Source organism: Taudactylus pleione, unplaced genomic scaffold (assembly GCF_031769625.1).
Source record: "Taudactylus pleione unplaced genomic scaffold, aTauple2 ptg001091l, whole genome shotgun sequence".
In the NCBI taxonomy this organism is placed as follows: Eukaryota; Metazoa; Chordata; class Amphibia; order Anura; family Myobatrachidae; genus Taudactylus; species Taudactylus pleione.
The window spans coordinates 3206747-3223970 of NW_028285492.1; the positions used below are offsets into that span (position 1 = coordinate 3206747).

At 46.4% G+C, this 17224-nt stretch overlaps 1 protein-coding gene across 12 annotated transcripts in view; it reads left to right on the plus strand.

Annotated features, from left to right (window-relative positions):
* ABLIM2 (actin binding LIM protein family member 2) overlaps positions 1 to 17224 on the plus strand; it is a 238804-nt gene that overhangs the window by 148225 nt on the left and 73355 nt on the right. For all 12 annotated transcript variants that reach the window (XM_088461731.1, XM_088461737.1, XM_088461729.1 and 9 more), the window contains exons 3-4: positions 11903 to 12086; positions 14033 to 14148. In XM_088461731.1, the coding sequence (XP_088317857.1) occupies positions 11903 to 12086; positions 14033 to 14148 (300 nt within the window). The remainder of the gene's footprint in view (positions 1 to 11902; positions 12087 to 14032; positions 14149 to 17224) is intronic.

A 17224-nucleotide genomic window follows, 5' to 3' on the forward strand; every position in this document is an offset into this window, starting at 1 on the left:
TTTCGTGTTTTGTGTTTTGGTTTTGGATCTGGATCTTTCTTCGTGTTTTGGATCTGGATTGGTTTTGCCAAAACCACCCTTCCGTGTTTTGGGTTCTGGGTTTTGTGTTTTGGATCTGTATTTTTTTGAAAAAAAGCATAAAAACAGCTAAAATCACAGAATTTGTAGGTTTTTCTGCTCCTATGCTATTATTAACCTCAATAACCTTAATTTCCACTCATTTCCAGTCTATTCTGAATACCTCACACCTCACAATAGTGTTTTTATGTCCAAAAGGTTGCACAGAGGTAGCTGGATGACTATGCTAAGCGACACGAGTGGGCGGCACAAACACGTGACCCATCTAGGCGTGAAACTGCAGTGGCAGACAGGATGGCATTGAAAAACTAGGCCCCAAACTGTACATAATGCAAAGAAAAAAAAGAGGTGCAAGATGGAATTGTCCTTGGGCCCTCCCACCCACCCTTATGTTGTATAAACAGGACATGCACACTTTAACAAACCAATCATTTCAGCGCCAGGGTCTGCCACACAACTGTGGCTGAAATTATTGGTTCGTTTGGGCCCCCACAAAACAAGCTGGCAATTAATCTGTCCCTGCACAAACTGGCTCTACGGAGGCAAGATGTCATCCTCATCCTCCTCATCCACCGATTCCTCACCCTCTTCAGTGTGTACATCCTCATCCTCACAGAGTATTAATTCGTCCCTGCTGGAACCACAGGTCCCTCTGTACGTTCTGGAGGCTGGTCTATCTGGAAGAGTTGATAATTCATTTTATGAACATCATCTTATCCACATTTTGTGGAAGCAACCTCCTACGCCTTTCGCTGACAAGGTTCCCGGCTGCACTAAACACTCTTTCGGAGTACACACTGGAGGGGGGGCAACTCAGGTAAAATAGAGCCAGTTTGTACAGGGACCTCCAAATTGCTTCTTTTTCCTGCCAGTACAGGTACGGACTGTCTGACATGCCTACTCGGATGCTGTCACCGATGTAATCCTTTAACAGACAGACGCACGCTTGTCGCTGCTGCTTTGAGGATTCAAGTGCGGCTACAGCCCACACAATTCACAAAGACAGAAAAAAAAAAGAATATTTTTATTGTTTGTGGAGCACACTTTGAGGGTTACACCACCCTTTAACAGACAGACGCACGCTTGTCGCTGCTGCTTTGAGGATGCAAGTGCGGCTACAGCCCACACAATTCACAAAGACAGAAAAAAGAAGAAGAATATTTTTATTGTTTGTGTAGCACACTTTGAGGGTGTCACCACCCTTTAACAGACAGACGCACGCTTGTCGCTGCTGCTTTAAGGATGCAGGTGCGGCTACAGCCCACACATTTCACAAAGACCGAAAAAAAAAGAACAATATTTTAATTGTTTGTGTAGCACACTTTGAGGGTGTCACCACCCTTTAACAGACAGACGCACGCTTGTCGCTGCTGCTTTAAGGATGCAGGTGCGGCTACAGCCCACACAATTCACAAAGACAGAAAAAAGAAGAAGATTTTTATTGTTTGTGTAGCACACCTTGAGGGTGTCACCACCCTTTAACAGACAGACGCACGCTTGTCGCTGCTGCTTTGAGGATGCAAGTGCGGCTACATCGCACACAAGTCACAAACACATTAAAAAAATAGTTTTTTAATTTTTGGAGCACTTTGAGAGTTACACCACCCTTTAACAGACAGACGCACGCTTGTCGCTGCTGCTTTAAGGATGCAGGTGCGGCTACAGCCCACACATTTCACAAAGACCGAAAAAAAAAGAACAATATTTTAATTGTTTGTGTAGAACACTTTGAGGGTGTCACCACCCTTTAACAGACAGACGCACGCTTGTCGCTGCTGCTTTAAGGATGCAGGTGCGGCTACAGCCCACACAATTCACATAGACAGAAAAAAGAAGAAGAATATTTTTATTGTTTGTGTAGCACACTTTGAGGGTGTCACCACCCTTTAACAGACAGACGCACGCTTGTCGCTGCTGCTTTAAGGATGCAGGTGCGGCTACAGCCCACACAATTCACAAAGACAGAAAAAAGAAGAAGAATATTTTTATTGTTTGTGTAGCACACTTTGAGGGTGTCACCACCCTTTAACAGACAGACGCACGCTTGTCGCTGCTGCTTTGAGGATGCAAGTGTGGCTACATCGCACACAAGTCACAAACACATTGAAAAAAATTTTTAGATTTTTTGGAGCACTTTGAGAGTTACAACACCCTTTAACAGACAGACGCACGCTTGTCGCTGCTGCTTTGAGGATGCAAGTGCGGCTACAGCCCACACAATTCACAAAGACAGAAAAAAAAAGAACAATATTTTAATTGTTTGTGTAGCACACTTTGAGGGTGTCACCACCCTTTAACAGACAGACGCACGCTTGTCGCTGCTGCTTTAAGGATGCAGGTGCGGCTACAGCCCACACATTTCACAAAGACAGAAAAAAAAAGAACAATATTTTAATTGTTTGTGTAGCACACTTTGAGGGTGTCACCACCCTTTAACAGACAGACGCACGCTTGTCGCTGCTGCTTTGAGGATGCAGGTGGAATCTAGACGGGATTTGGAACCGAGGACACACTACCTCCATCAATTGTCTAAATCCCACTGCACTAATGTCGGATACCGGACGCAGGTCTAACACCAACATAGCAGTCAAGGCCTCAGTTATACGTTTTGCTTCAGGATGACTGCTGTCGTACTTCATCCTCATCGCTAGGGACTGTTGGAGGGTCAATTGTTTAGTAAAAGTAGTGATGTTCCTACTTCCTCTCTGGGATGATGAACAACTCCCAGCAGCAGCAACAGCACTAGGAGGAAGTGGTTCTTGATCTTTCCCTATTTTATTTTTATCGGAGAAAGTTTGGTCCTCCATTTATGTTATATTGATATATATACGTGCGGCTAAAGCGCACACAAACACAGAAAATATTTTTTTATTTTTGCTGGAGAGTAGTGCACTTTGTGGGTTACACCACCCTTTAAGAAATGAGCCAGCCGGCTCTTTACTTATGGGACACAGGCGCACGCTTGGCGCTGCTCCTTTGTTGATGCACGTGCAGCCACAGTGCACACAAGTCACAAACACAGAAAATATATATTTTTTGGGTTTGGAGTGTACTTTGGGGGTTACAGAACCCTTTAACGGTCAAGCCAGCCGGCCCTTTACTTATGACACAGGCGCACGCTTGGCACTACTTTGTTGATGCACGTGCGGCTACTGCGCACACAATTCACAAACACAGAAAATTATTTTTTTTTTGGTTTGGACTGGAGTGTACTTTCGGGGGTTACAGCACCCTTTAACGGTCTAGCCAGCCGGCCCTTTACTTATGACACAGGCGCACGCTTGGCACTACTTTGTTGATGCACGTGCGGCTACTGCGCACACAATTCACAAACACAGAAAATAATTTTTTTTTTGGTTTGGACTGGAGTGTACTTTGGGGGTTACAGCACCCTTTAACGGTCAAGCCAGCCGGCCCTTTACTTATGACACAGGCGCACGCTTGGCACTACTTTGTTGATGCACGTGCGGCTACTGCGCACACAATTCACAAACACAGAAAATAATTTTTTTTTTGGTTTGGACTGGACTGTACTTTCGGGGGTTACAGCACCCTTTAACGGTCAAGCCAGCCGGCCCTTTACTTATGACACAGGCGCACGCTTGGCACTACTTTGTTGATGCACGTGCGGCTACTGCGCACACAATTCACAAACACAGAAAATAATTTTTTTTTTGGTTTTAACTGGAGTGTACTTTCGGGGGTTACAGCACCCTTTAACGGTCAAGCCAGCCGGCCCTTTACTTATGACCCAGGCGCACGCTTGGCACTACTTTGTTGATGCACGTGCGGCTACTGCGCACACAATTCACAAACACAGAAAATATATTATTTTTTTAGCACTTGGGGGGAGCACCCCTGATGGACAGAGCACCCCCTGGACAACACTACAGCACCCCTTTAGGACTGGGACACTGCACAGGACTTTGGAGTGGACACAGCCCCTATGGAGAACTGACTGCACAACACAGTCCAGCCAGCCCCTATGGACTTTGAAGTAGTGGACACAGCCCCTATTAACAACAGCAGCACAGCACAACACAGCCAGCCCCTATGGACTTTGAAGTAGTGGACAACAGCAGCACTACACTACACTACACTACACAGCCCTAACTCCCACCCTCCCTCTTCACTGTCCACAGCCGAGTGAGAAAATGGCGCCGACGCGGGTACCTTATATAGGATCCAAAACCCGCGAGACTCGGAAGGCGGGATGATGACGTTTTGCCTCGATTTCAGATCCGAGTCAGGCGGGAAAAGTCGAGCCTGATTCGGATCGGACTCGGATCGGGGGGGCTCGGGGGGGTTCGGATTTCAGAAATCCGAACCCGCTCACCCCTAATCATAATATAGCGCTTCTGCTGCAGTTGGTTTGGTAATGTGAATAGATACTTAACAAAACATCCTGATCTATATGAAAACAAGTGTTTTTTAGGGTACTAATTTACGCTCAGCAGTAATTGAGGCAAACCTGTAGTTGTGCACATCAAAAGGTGAAAATAGAAATTATATATTGGATGCAGTTTCTTTGAAAGCCTCCCTGCAGGAGAGTCATTTTCTAGGGAGGATGTGCCATTACAAATGACGTGCTATTCCAGTCTCCTTCCTAACACAGCTGCAGTTGCTTCCTTGAATACAGCCTCCCTACTTCAATAGCAGGTTGTGAAACACGAGAGCCTCCTACACCACGATTAGCTTCTTGTCAGACCTTGCTCTCGGGTTCCTGAGAAGATATATGTGGTATTTATAGGGAGAAAGAAAGACTCTTGGAGGGACTAAGGGCCTGATTCAGAGCCGAACGCTCTGACCAGAGCGCTCGCTCAAAATCAGGGCCCTCCTCCATGAAAATGGAGCGTCCTCCTGGACGCTCGCATAGCTGTGGGTGACCACCCACAGCTTATGCGAGCGTCCATGATGATGGTCGCGATGGTCAAGACCATCGCGACCATCGGGCTTGCGACGGAGACCCTGCGGTAGGGTCTCGCTGCCGCAAGCCCTGGAGTGATTTTGGCTCTATCAGAGCCAAAATCACTCCCACTGACATCACTAGTGATGTCAGTGGGGCCGGCTTCAGACGGTAGGCGTTCCCATGGGAACGCCTCCGTCTGGCAGCCACGCCCCCGGCACGCCCACCAAAGGGGGCGTGCTGTCAATCAACATCGACAGCACGCCCCCTTTGGTGCGAGACCCGGAGCGACGGACAGCTATCCGGGTCTCGCGCATGCGCAGTGGGGCAACATCGACCCGCTTGCGAGCGTCCTGCGCTCGCGAGCGGGTCTGAATGACCCCCTAATTTCCTTGTCCACCTGCTTTGTATTTCAGACCTATGCCCGTATTCAATTTGAGACGTAGAGTCCGGATCCGCAATACTTTTTCGCCAATGACATAATTTTCGCCTGTTTTGCTTTTACCCCGTATTCAATTTGAAAGACTTTCCGCCTAGGCGGAAAGTCAATGCAATGCACTGGGCGAAAAAGTTTTGCCTATGAATAGCAGGCGGAAAAAAGTGCAGAGTAGGGGTTTTGGTGTGCAACGTTGCGGGAACCCCCCTGCTGCACCCATCAGACAGTCCCCCAAAGGTAAACTGTGTCAAAAAATAAAAAAAAACACTTAAGGACACCCCAAAAAAATCACTTTAAAAAAGGGGGCAAAAAAAAATGTTTGGGGACAAAGTTAAAAACTAGCGAACTTGACTCTGGGGGGGTCCCTAAGTATGCCCCTAGTGTTTTTTTGATTGCAGGTGTTTGCGCAGGTTGATTTTTCACGATTTTTTTCAACTTCACTTTAGCAACTTTTAAATATGCTGACCCCCATTTTCAAGTACCCCAAATTTACTGGGATAAGTTATTTACTGCAAAAAAAACTCCTGAATACTATTCTTCACCACGTATAGAAAAATGCTATTTAGCAGCTATTGAGCCCGTTTAAAAACACCAAATGCCTTCAGCAAGCCAAATCGGGGGGTACCATAGTGAACCCCCATGTCAGAGCATCTTTTGGGAGGTGTCAGGCTGATTTCCCCAAATCTGACAGTACTTTCCGCCTGTTCAAGTTTCGCCGGGTCCCGTTTTCGCGTATTTTCAAATTGAATACAGGGCAGGCACGTGCGTGATACTTTTCTACCTACAAAACAGGCGAAGTAGGTGAAAAGTCCGGGCCGTGAAAAAGTATCGCAGCTCGGCTCAAATTGAATGCGGCTCCTAAACAGAAAATAGTTGTTACCCTGTAGCAATCTTATAGCACATCTGTGTTTTATCAAACATTAAAGTTACCAAATATTTTTTTGCCATATTAGGACCATTGTATTTTTTTTTTTTAATTATTGTAGGCCTGTTACGGTAACAGTGTGAATAATGGCCCTGATTCAGAGCCGGACGCTCTGACCAGAGCGCTCGCTCTGAATCAGGGCCCACCTCCATTAATATGGAGCGTCCTCCTGGACGCTCGTATAGCTGTGGGTCACCACCCACAGCATATACGAGCGTGCAGGATGATGGTCGCGATGGTCTTGACCATCGCGACCATCGATACTGCGAGCAGATGCCTGCGGTTGGGTTTTTCAACCGCAAGGCCAGGAGTGATTTTGGCTCTATCAGAGCCAAAATCACTCCCACTGACATCACTAGTGATGTCAGTGGGGCCGGCTTCAGACGGTAGGCGTTCCCTTGGGAACGCCTACGTCTGGCAGGCACGCCCACCAAAGGGGGCGTGCTGTCAGTCACCATCGACAGCACGCCCCCTTTGATGAGACACTCCGAGCGAAGGAAAGTCTTTCGCTCGTCGGGTCTCGCGCATGCGCACGACGGAGCTCCCTCCGTCGTGCGCATGCGCAGTGGGGACCATCGACCCACTTGCGAGCGGACAGCCGCTCGCGACTGGGTCTGAATGAGGGCCAATGTCAGATACACAACTACTGCAGATATCAGTCTGATAACAACAATTTTAAACAACTTCCAACATTAAAATAGAGTGAATGTATGTACGCAGTCACTCTTGGTTAGAATCTACATCAGTGTTTTCCAACCCCGGTCCTGAAGGCACACTATCAGTCCAGGTATTAGTGATATCTATGTTTGAGCACAGGTGGTTAAATCAAAATAACTGAGGTAATAATTAAAATACCTGTGCTCAAGTATGGCTATCCTTAATACCTGAACTGTGCCTTGAGGACTGTGGTTGGGAACTCCTGTTCTACATTCTTTGTTTCCCTTTAAGGATCACTGTGAACTTCTACATTCAGTGGTGAAATGCCGACAGGATGAGATGTAACAGCTGCTTCGGCTGATCATGTGACTGGCTTACATCATACATAGCCTTTGTGATGTCACTCAGCATTGGATGCAGATGTGTACAGAGGGAGCAGCTTCGGCACTGGCTGTGCATATTGCTGTGTATAGGTGGTGGGATAGATCTGGGGGAGCCCTGCGATAGTGACAGGCTTTGTTTTACTGAGCAGCTACAGAATGGAGAATAATAAACAGGGACACAGAAAAGATGCATGGTAATGTAATGGGCGGACTAACTTGTATCCCACATAAAGATGGAGGCAGTTTGTTTTGTGACAGGCGGCGCTGCCATGTGAGCTTTGGAGGATGCACCTAATCAAGATTTACTAAGCCTGCCCACTTAGTATAGTAATATTATATATTATATTGAACTAATGAAGTGCAGTTTGGTTAAAGATAATATGTGGTCAGTAGCACTCTTTACAAGAAACAATGCCCTTATTCAGACCCGGTCGCAAGCGCTGAGCGCTCGCAACCGGGTTGATGTTAAGGCCCTGCGCACGCGCAGCGGCCGCACTGCGCGTGCGTAAGCCCCGGAGCGAAAGAGAAACTGGCTGTCAATGTTGATCGACAGGTCGCCCCATTTTGTAGGCGGGGCGGTGGTTTCACAAACGGAGGCATTCCTTAAGGAATGCCTGCCGTTTTGTGGGGGCGGCCACACTGACATCAGCCGTGATGTCAGTGGGGAGCTTCCTGCTCGATCAGAGCAGGAAGCTCCCTGGGGCTTGTGGTTACAGAGACCCAATCTTAGGGTCTCGTCGCAAACCCCGATGGTCTTGACCATCGCGACCATTAACCTGGTCGGTCGCTAAAGCTGTGGGTGGTAATCCACAGCTTAGCTAGCGACCAGGAGGCCGCACTTTAAAAGAGAAGCGGCTGCCCACATTCAGAACGAGCGCTCGCATTATGCGACCGCCTCTGAATGAGGGCCAATGTCCCATCTGTATATTGATCTAATGTCCATTTATGTGCATTGACTGTCCAGTTCCTGGAACCATTACAGGACTTTTCAATCCTTATGGCGTGGAACATTATCTTGCTGGAAAGGCTCATTCTTATCTAAGTACTGCACTGTTGCAAAGTGGTGCTGAGAGAGGGGCACGTACAAAGTACTCTGGCTTACTTTTGGGGGTGCCAGGACTATAATGGAGGAAGAGAGGGTGACAGCTTGGTCCACAAACCACCCATCCTCAGCCCCATACAATCTGGAATATGAGCAGGCGTAAAGCAGGGGGAGGTTATTGCGCGGACCAGCGGCCCAGACAGACATCTTTGCTAATAACACATGTTATCGTGAGTGTTAACAGCTGGTTTTCATTGGCCCTCGCCGCGGTCACACCCCACCTACATATGTGCAGGATGAGGAGGCCAAGCTTCTGCCACCATATCAGGGCACTGGTATCTGCTCTCCTGTGATGCTGCTGCTATGATATAGGGTCTTTGATCAGCAAGAAGAATCATTGCTGTATTTTTCTACTCATCCGTTTGACTAATAAAGTGGCTGGAACTTGATGTGCAGACAGGTTACTGAATTTCTCCAAAACAGGATCCATCTGTGTGGAACCTAACAAGGCGCATGACCTTTCAGATAGGGGGATTCACACCAGCGAGTCTCTGACATTCCGGAGGACTAACAAACAACACACTGTCAGTCCAATCTCCTCGTGTTTTGTACGATTCCTAAGCGGTGATCACTTCCTCCTGTACAAAGAGGCACTTCTAATTGGTAACTGGGAGAATTGTGTTTTAAGCTTTGCAAAAAATAAATAAATATGTTTTTCCTTCATCATTATGGAAATTGCTCGTCTCTTTTTGAATATGAAAATATTTTGTTGTCAAGCGAACACATCGTATATTTGCCCCGTTGGCGCGCGTGCAGTAAAATGAAATTCCTGATTATCCCTCGCTATCATTATCGTAAGGGGGAGATAAAGTGGAGAAAGATAAATTACCAACCAGTCAGCTCCTAAGTGTCATTTTTTTAAAACACAGCCTGTGACATGGCAGTTAGGAGCTGATTGGTTGGTACTTTATCTCTCTCCACTTTATCTCTTTCTAAGACTTGATAGATCTCCTCATGTCCAAAATACACAGTCGAGTCACATTATTATGACCACCTCATACATTTGACGTCAGCAGCGCGTAGCCCATGAGGTACGTCACGTGCCGTGTGCTGGCTTGCTGGGTATATAAGGTGTGCGATAGGCCGTCTGCACACATATCACTCGTTGCTGTCATGGGTAAAAGGGGCGATTTATCTGAGTTGCATAAAGGGATGATTCTTGGCTTTCGGGCCAAGGGTGGCGTGTTTCTGAAATAGCGCAGTGTGTGAGCTGTACGCGTGCTGCTGTGGTGGAGGTGTATCGTGACCTGACAGATGGCACCATTGCGAATAACCGACGTGGAAATGAAGGTGCTTTAGGGTCGACCGACACACTACAGTGGAGCAGCTCCCCGTCAAAATGAACCTGGGAGCCACCAGACGTGTCTATAATGACAGTTCACTGAACCCTGCTGCGTATGGGGCTCCGAAGCAAATGGATGGTCACTGCTCCTATGCTAACGAGGGTGCATCGCCGGAAAAGGCTTCAATTTTCACGCCTGTATCGGAATTGGACATCCTCTGATTGGCCAAGGGTTGTCTTCTCCAATTAGTCACGTTTTCTGCTTCATCGAATAGATGGACATGTCATGCGAGAAACATCGGAGAACAAACACCCTGCAACCATTGCTGGAAGAACACAAGCTGGTGGTGGCAGCGTTATGGTCTGGGGAATGTTTTCATGGCATTCTCTGGGCCCACTCATCCATGTGGAAGGCACCCTCAACCGATTTGGTTATGAATCCATCCTTGTAGAGCACGTACACCCATAGGTTGTGCCAGTGCGTATGTACGCCGTTACAGGGGCGTGCATAAATTAGCCACTGCGATGGCATACGCAGCTTGAGCTCTCAGTGCTGGAAGGTTAGCAATTTCTGAGTAAGGTCTGACGTTGTGTAATTGTGCAGGAGGCTCCGATGTTTGATGGTACTGATGTTTTCGCAGACTTGCAAGGTATTACGGATGTGAGTAAGGGGAAGTGGGCATCCTTATGTTTTCCTGCGACAGCATTGCGATAGCAATCATTAGCATATTTTCGCAGCGGGTCTGCATGCGTAATTGCAATAGCGATCCGCAACAAATTACGCCCATAGTGCAATATATCCTGAAAAATAATATGTGACACATAGGCCCAGGTTTATCAACAACCCTAACCCTAACCCCCCCCTTCCCCTGGCCTAACTCTAACCCTCCCGGGGGGTGCCTAACCCTAAGTCCCCCCCGGGAGCCCCTAACCTAATCCTCCCCTTCGATCGGGATGCCGGGTGACGGGCTCCCGACGTAGGTAAAATGACACGCCTGTCATTAGACCCTTGCCGGGATTAGACAGTCGGGATGCCGTCAGTCGGCATTTAGACCGTCGGCATCCCGACTGCATACCGAAGAATCATATAGTTATTTGGGACCCCAGCACCAGGGATGTAGTAAGGTGTGTGCAGATCTACCATGTACGTACCTGTTAGAGTGGTAATACAGTCTACAAGGAGGTATGCAAAACATTACAGTTAAGGTAATAAGTAAATCCAACTGGAAGGTTTGTTGCTGCAGGGGACCAATGTAAGCTGTGCGCACTCATGCAGAGTTGGGAGTTTGGTGCATACTAGCTCAACTCTGAAATAAAGAGTTTATATAAATTATCCAAGTATTTGTGTGCTATACCATGCACGTAAAGGAAAACTGCAGTTGCACCTCTTGCCGCTCAGCAAGGTTTGTCCGGGTGCAAATTGTCACCATTTAGCTTATTTTTCTAAACTAAATGAGGCCCTTGATAGTTACTAGCCTATATTTTTGCAGTCACTACTATTTTCTTCATGTTAAAAGTACATCTTTATTTCAAAACCTGCACCTTTCTCTGCCATAAAAAAATAAAAGTATTACAAAAGTAGCAGGTAAAGTCCTTCGCTAGTTATCTAGTTGCACATTATCTGGAGGTAGGCTGTAATTATTAATTTATGTATTGCAGTAAAATAATATAAAATTAATACACAGTGTAGGTACTGCTAATATACATACATATATATATCATACTTGCCTACCTTCCCGGGATGGCCAGGAAACTACCGAAAATCGAGTGGCGATCCCTGCCACATGGAAAGGTGGACAAGTCTCCCTGATGAAGTGGGCGGCACAGGCGATCGATGACACATTGTGGCTCCGCCCACCCGCTGCATAGTGATGGTAAATCTCTGCATTGTTTAGTGGGGCGGAGCCCAACGCCCCTCCCACCCCACTTCCCCGCAGAGCCAACTTGGGTTAGTTAATTCTATTGGATTCTGATGACTTTGCTGCTGGTGTGAGACTCAGGTTATTTCTTATGGTCTACAGTCACAGACCCTAAGCTGGGCCAAATAAACCATATTTTACTTCTACCAGTAATTCAGAGATTCTGAATAATAGTAATGATAATTACAGTGATTGTTTTCTCTCTTCCTTTTAGTTTGCGGATGTGACCTTGCTCAGGGCGGGTTCTTTGTGCGGCAGGGGGAGTACATGTGTACAGTGGATTATCAGAAACTGTACGGAACCCGGTGCGTCAGCTGCGATGAGTTCATAGAGGGAGAAGTGGTCTCCGCATTAGGAAAAACCTACCACCCCCGCTGTTTCGTGTGCGCTGTGTGCAGGTAAGCCCGTCGCCCTCATACACAGACCCAACTTGTAAATTTTAAAATTCAAAATTGTCTGAATAAAAAAAGAGATGTAGGAACTTCAGTGGCCCTGATTTATCAAGTAACAATTTAACAATTTTACTGAATCACTTTTGTTTGATTTAAAAATCGTCGATTGTTGCAAAAAAAAAAAAAGAGACAAACTATATTCTCAAACCAAATTCGCCGTCTTTAATTAAAACTGACTACTTGATAAATCGGGTTCCAAGTATCTGCCTTTGGGCAATTCAAATAGTGAAAAGCAGTGGGGCTGCAGCGCAGTTCAAAATTCAAATGGCCACCAACTGCCACCTCAACTGCTGCCAAACATCAACAGCTGGGACTCGCTGGCAGTTGGTGTGCAGGGGCGTATCTATAATGGGTGCAGGGTGTGCGGGGAACATGGGCCCCTGGGTCCAGGGGGGCCCTGCACCACACACCCTGCACCCATAATATTACTTACCTCTCCAGAGTCCCACGTCGGCGCGGGCGTCCTGCGCTTTAAAAGCGACTGGAAAATGGCCGCGGTGGCCGTTTTCCCGTCGTTTGCGCATGCGCAGTACAGGGAAAATGCCCGCCGTGGCCATTTTCCCAGGTGACCTGTGCATACACTATAGACTCTAGGCACAGTCTAGTGCCCAGAGTCTATAACTCCGGCGCTGGCTGCGCACAGCTCAGTGCACTACCAGCCGCCGGGCGGAGAGGAGGGGGCCCGTGTCGGAGACTGCACACGGGCCCCCTCCTCTCTAGAAACGCCCCTGTTGGTGTGGCTCCCCTATTAGAATTTTGGACCGTGCTGCAGCCCCACCTCTGGAGCCACCACTGGTGAAAATGAAGGCTAGGTGCCGGATTGCCCATAGAAGACTATAAGAAAGGAATACTAGTACGTAGTGAGTCTTGTACACTCAGTGACCTGAGCAATGGCGCATCCACATCATAATACATACGCACAAAGTGCTGTGTGCTTAAGTCACAATCCATATTTACCGCTGTTGTGTAGAACAAAAAGATTTAGAAAACTAAAATGAACGGCTGTATACAATAAACTCACAAGTTCAGTATTTACACACAGAAATATATATATTAATTCTGTATTTTGCAGAAGGGAAACTGATATGTCACCCAGACCTTTATCCACTGAGCGCTGCTTTATAGCTGTGCAGATATTCCCCCACATTCATAGCACTGACTGCTTTTCATCTACATATCATACCCAATAATGTACATATTATAGATATATACAGCACAGTCCCATTCACTCTGAGAAAGACGATGGCAGTAACTACCACTCAGAACTTTTGAAAGTCACTAAACATTGCCCATTTACTCAGGGGTAGCATTCTGTGGGGGAGATGTATCAAGCTTTGGAGAGAGGTAAAGTGAAAATAGATAAAGGGGTATATGTATCAAACCTTGGAGAGAGATAAAAAAATCGGGCAGGACGCGGCGCCCTGCTAAAACAGCCTAGCGAGAACGCTAATGACCTGGACCTGGCAATCTATAGACGGGATGGTTTAGGTTGCGGGGAAGGGGGTTTAGGTTTAGGCACTTGGGGGGAGGTTAGGGTTTGCACCCCTAAAGGAGGTTTAGGGGGTAGAATAGAGTTAGTTGTACTTTACCTTTTGTAGCTTCGGGATCTTCACCCTGCCGGGCTTCCGCTGTCGGGATTTGATGCTTCTGGCGGTATATTATACTGATTCCATATAGACAGTTACCTCTTTTGTACAGTTTTAAAAGAATAAGGGATTTTTCTGGTTTAGTTCTATTTTGTTCAAGCACTTGTTAATATGTTGAGGTTGGAGGCTGAATCTAGCTGTAGCTACACAATGTTGGTTGATACTACCTGTTGTGCATTTGGATTTCTGTTCTGCTGCTGGGGAATTTGAAGTTCTTCAAAAAGTGCCTGTTTTAATGTCTTCTAGAAACCCGTTCCCTCCTGGCGACCGCGTGACTTTTAATGGCAAGGCGTGCATATGCCAAAAATGTTCCATCTCTCCCACCGTTGGCAACAGCAATCTATCTATCCAGTGTCTGAGAAGTAAGTTTTGCTCTCGTTTATAATAATATAAATAATGTTGATTCTAGGTTTCATAGATTGTTGGTAGAATTTGTTCTCAGCAGCTGCTGGAGGTGCGGGGTTGGGTGACCTCACATCAGGGGGAGATGTATCAATCCTTGGAGATAGATAAAGTACCAACTAATCAGCTCCTAATGGTCACGTTACAGGCTGTAGTTGTAAAATTACAGTTAGAAGCTGATTGGTTGGTACTTTATAGTTCTCACTTTATCTCAAGGTTTGATACATCTCTCCTCCCTCTGCTATGTACAACACCTCCACTTTTCCATTTTTTTTGGAAGTTTAAATCTACACCAAGCCCAAAATGCGCGTAGTTCCCGCAGAAATCTCAAACTGCGCAAGCGCCATAGAAAACTATCTGCAGATGTACCTGGCGAGGCATAAGTGCAAGGCTGGAGATTGAAAGTGCGGGCCCTCCGCTATATCCTTTGACGAATCACTCTGTGAAATGGGCGTTTCTGGGCGAATGCCATGCAACAGAACAGATCCATCTCACAGGAGTGTCGTGGGCGGGGGAAGGCCAGCTTCCATGATCACTTGGAGCGCACAAACAGGGATTGGACTCCTGTTTCTTGTGGATATTTTGTAGCCAGTACAGTGTGGGTGTCGATGCTAAGTCCCAGCGCTAATGGTGATGGCTGTGGACAGGAAAATGGAAGGCTACTCATTATGGACGAGGTCATATAGCTTAAATCAGAGTTCTGATATTAAACAGTTTATCCCATGTACCTGCAAATGTGTATTAATGCTTTCTAAGCAGCCATTTATGTATTTAAATCAGGGTTTGACAAATTTTTCTAAAATCTAGGAGCCAGGATGAAAGTGTAGGAGTCAGACCGACGTCCCCCCCAAAAAATGACAGGAGTGAGTGAGGAGCACAGCTCTGTGTGTTATACACACTATACTAGTCCACAAAATGGTCACAGTTGAATGGATACAGTAAAATGGAGGCCCCCTCACTGCTCTGCACAGCTCCCCTGCTCCACCTCCCACCCTCCAGTAATAACGGACAACACTTCATATAAAATAATGGTGCCAGAAAGTACAACAAAAGCCCCCTCCCCTTGTGGTCACACTATCCCTCTGAAGCCGCTTCACAATCCCTGGCCACGCATAGACCCTACTACCGGGGAGCTCAATGCAGCCGGAGATAGGAGACAGTAGACAGCCGTGACGTACAGGAGGATCAGCGTGGACTGGGACAGACAGCAGGGGTCAGAGCGGGCCAGGATGGAGAGGAGTCGTGAGTGCTGCCCGGGATGGACACAGGCACAGCAGTCACTGCAGGCGACACTCAGCACATGCACTCCTGTGCATGATATGGACACCGCAATACTGTAGGCACGAGCCTCCGACGGAGCTGATAAGGATCTGCTTTCTACCTCACTGCAAAATCTGGTAGCCAGGTAGCAAAATCTGGTAGCCATGGTGACCTGGCCCCCGGGATTTGTCGAGCACTGATTTAAATGTTTGAGGTAATGGGTATATTTACTAAAGTGCTGCGTTTTTTTAGAAGAGGAGGTGTTGCCCATGGCAACCAATTAGATTCTAGCTATTATCTTCTAGAAGGTGATAGATAAATGTTAAGTAGAATCTGATTTGTTGCTATGGGCAACATCTCCACTTCCGAAAAACCAACACTTTAGTAAATATGACCCTTATATTTTATTTTTGTCTTAGTCCTTCTATGTATTCCAAATCATTATTTTAAGAGTCATGGGTGTGTGGTGCACACAGGCCCTTGAGTCAGCGGTTTCCCGCAGGGTCTCACCAGGTGGGTGCTGGTGCCAAATTTCTGGTGCATTCTTAAAAAAAAAAATGTTGTGCCGGCATCTACGCAGGAGAACCAAAGACTCTGTCAGTGCCCCATAGTGTGTTCTGTGATCTGCATAGATTATAGCGCCACCTTTTCTTCTGATATCTGTGAACACCCCTGATATGACCGGTTGAGTAGCCCTGGCCTAAATTATTGTAAGTCTTTCTACGTGAGTGGATACAAGAACACAGCGAGACCTTGGGATATATACAGTATATATAGTCAGTGTTTCTACTTGCAAATTTTCCCGGTCTCTGCCTGTTGTTCCTGGTTACATTCCCAGCTAAAATCTGCACTTATAATGACGCAGTAAATATACAACATGAAAACTGACAAAACAAAGTACAGGAGGAAAAAAGCATAAAAGAGTTAATTTCACACAATTTCAAAGGAAATTTTGTCCTGATCAGAATCAAATTCCCTTGTAAATGGTAAAAAACCTCTGATCCTGCATAAACGACGACTACAGAGCCCAGAATACAGAGTGATGGTTTTGCTTTAACATTGATATTAGACCGAGCCTTACATTGTAAATCATAAATCACTACAATAAATGTTTTATTCATGACATCTCTTTGCATTACTATTCCGCATGTATTTAGATTAATGGCGGTACAGTAAGTGGATACAGCAAACACGTTTGCTGCGTGCAGAGCACAGTTGATGCTTCACAAGATAAGTAATTACATCTCACACGCAAGAAGTAGCAGCAGCAGTGAGGCTGACGGCATGTTGTCATACAGAGGGGGAGATGTATCAAACCTTGGGGAGTAACAAAGTGGAGAAGTTGTCAGAAACAACCAATCAGCTTCTAACTGTCATTTGTCTAACACAGTCTTTGAAATGACAGTTAGAAGCTGATTGGTTGCTCTGTGCAACTTCTTTACTTTATCTCTCTCCAGGCCTTGATAGATCTCCCCCAGAGTGAGATGTACACAAGGTGACTTATTTATCGATTATTATAATATGACAGAATCATTGGCTATATCAGTTCAATAACTCTCACTTTAGGATTCAAAATGTCTGGGGACGCGGTATCCGGTCGACATGCCGACATTCAGAAGGTCGACACCAACATGTCGATGGGTTCTGAATGTTGACATGGTCGTTAGGTTGACAATCAATATGTAGACACGCATTTAGGTCGACATAGCTAAAATGACGACACCAAAATGTCGACCTTTTTTTTTTTTTTTAAGGGTTAGGTTTAGGGTTGTGAAA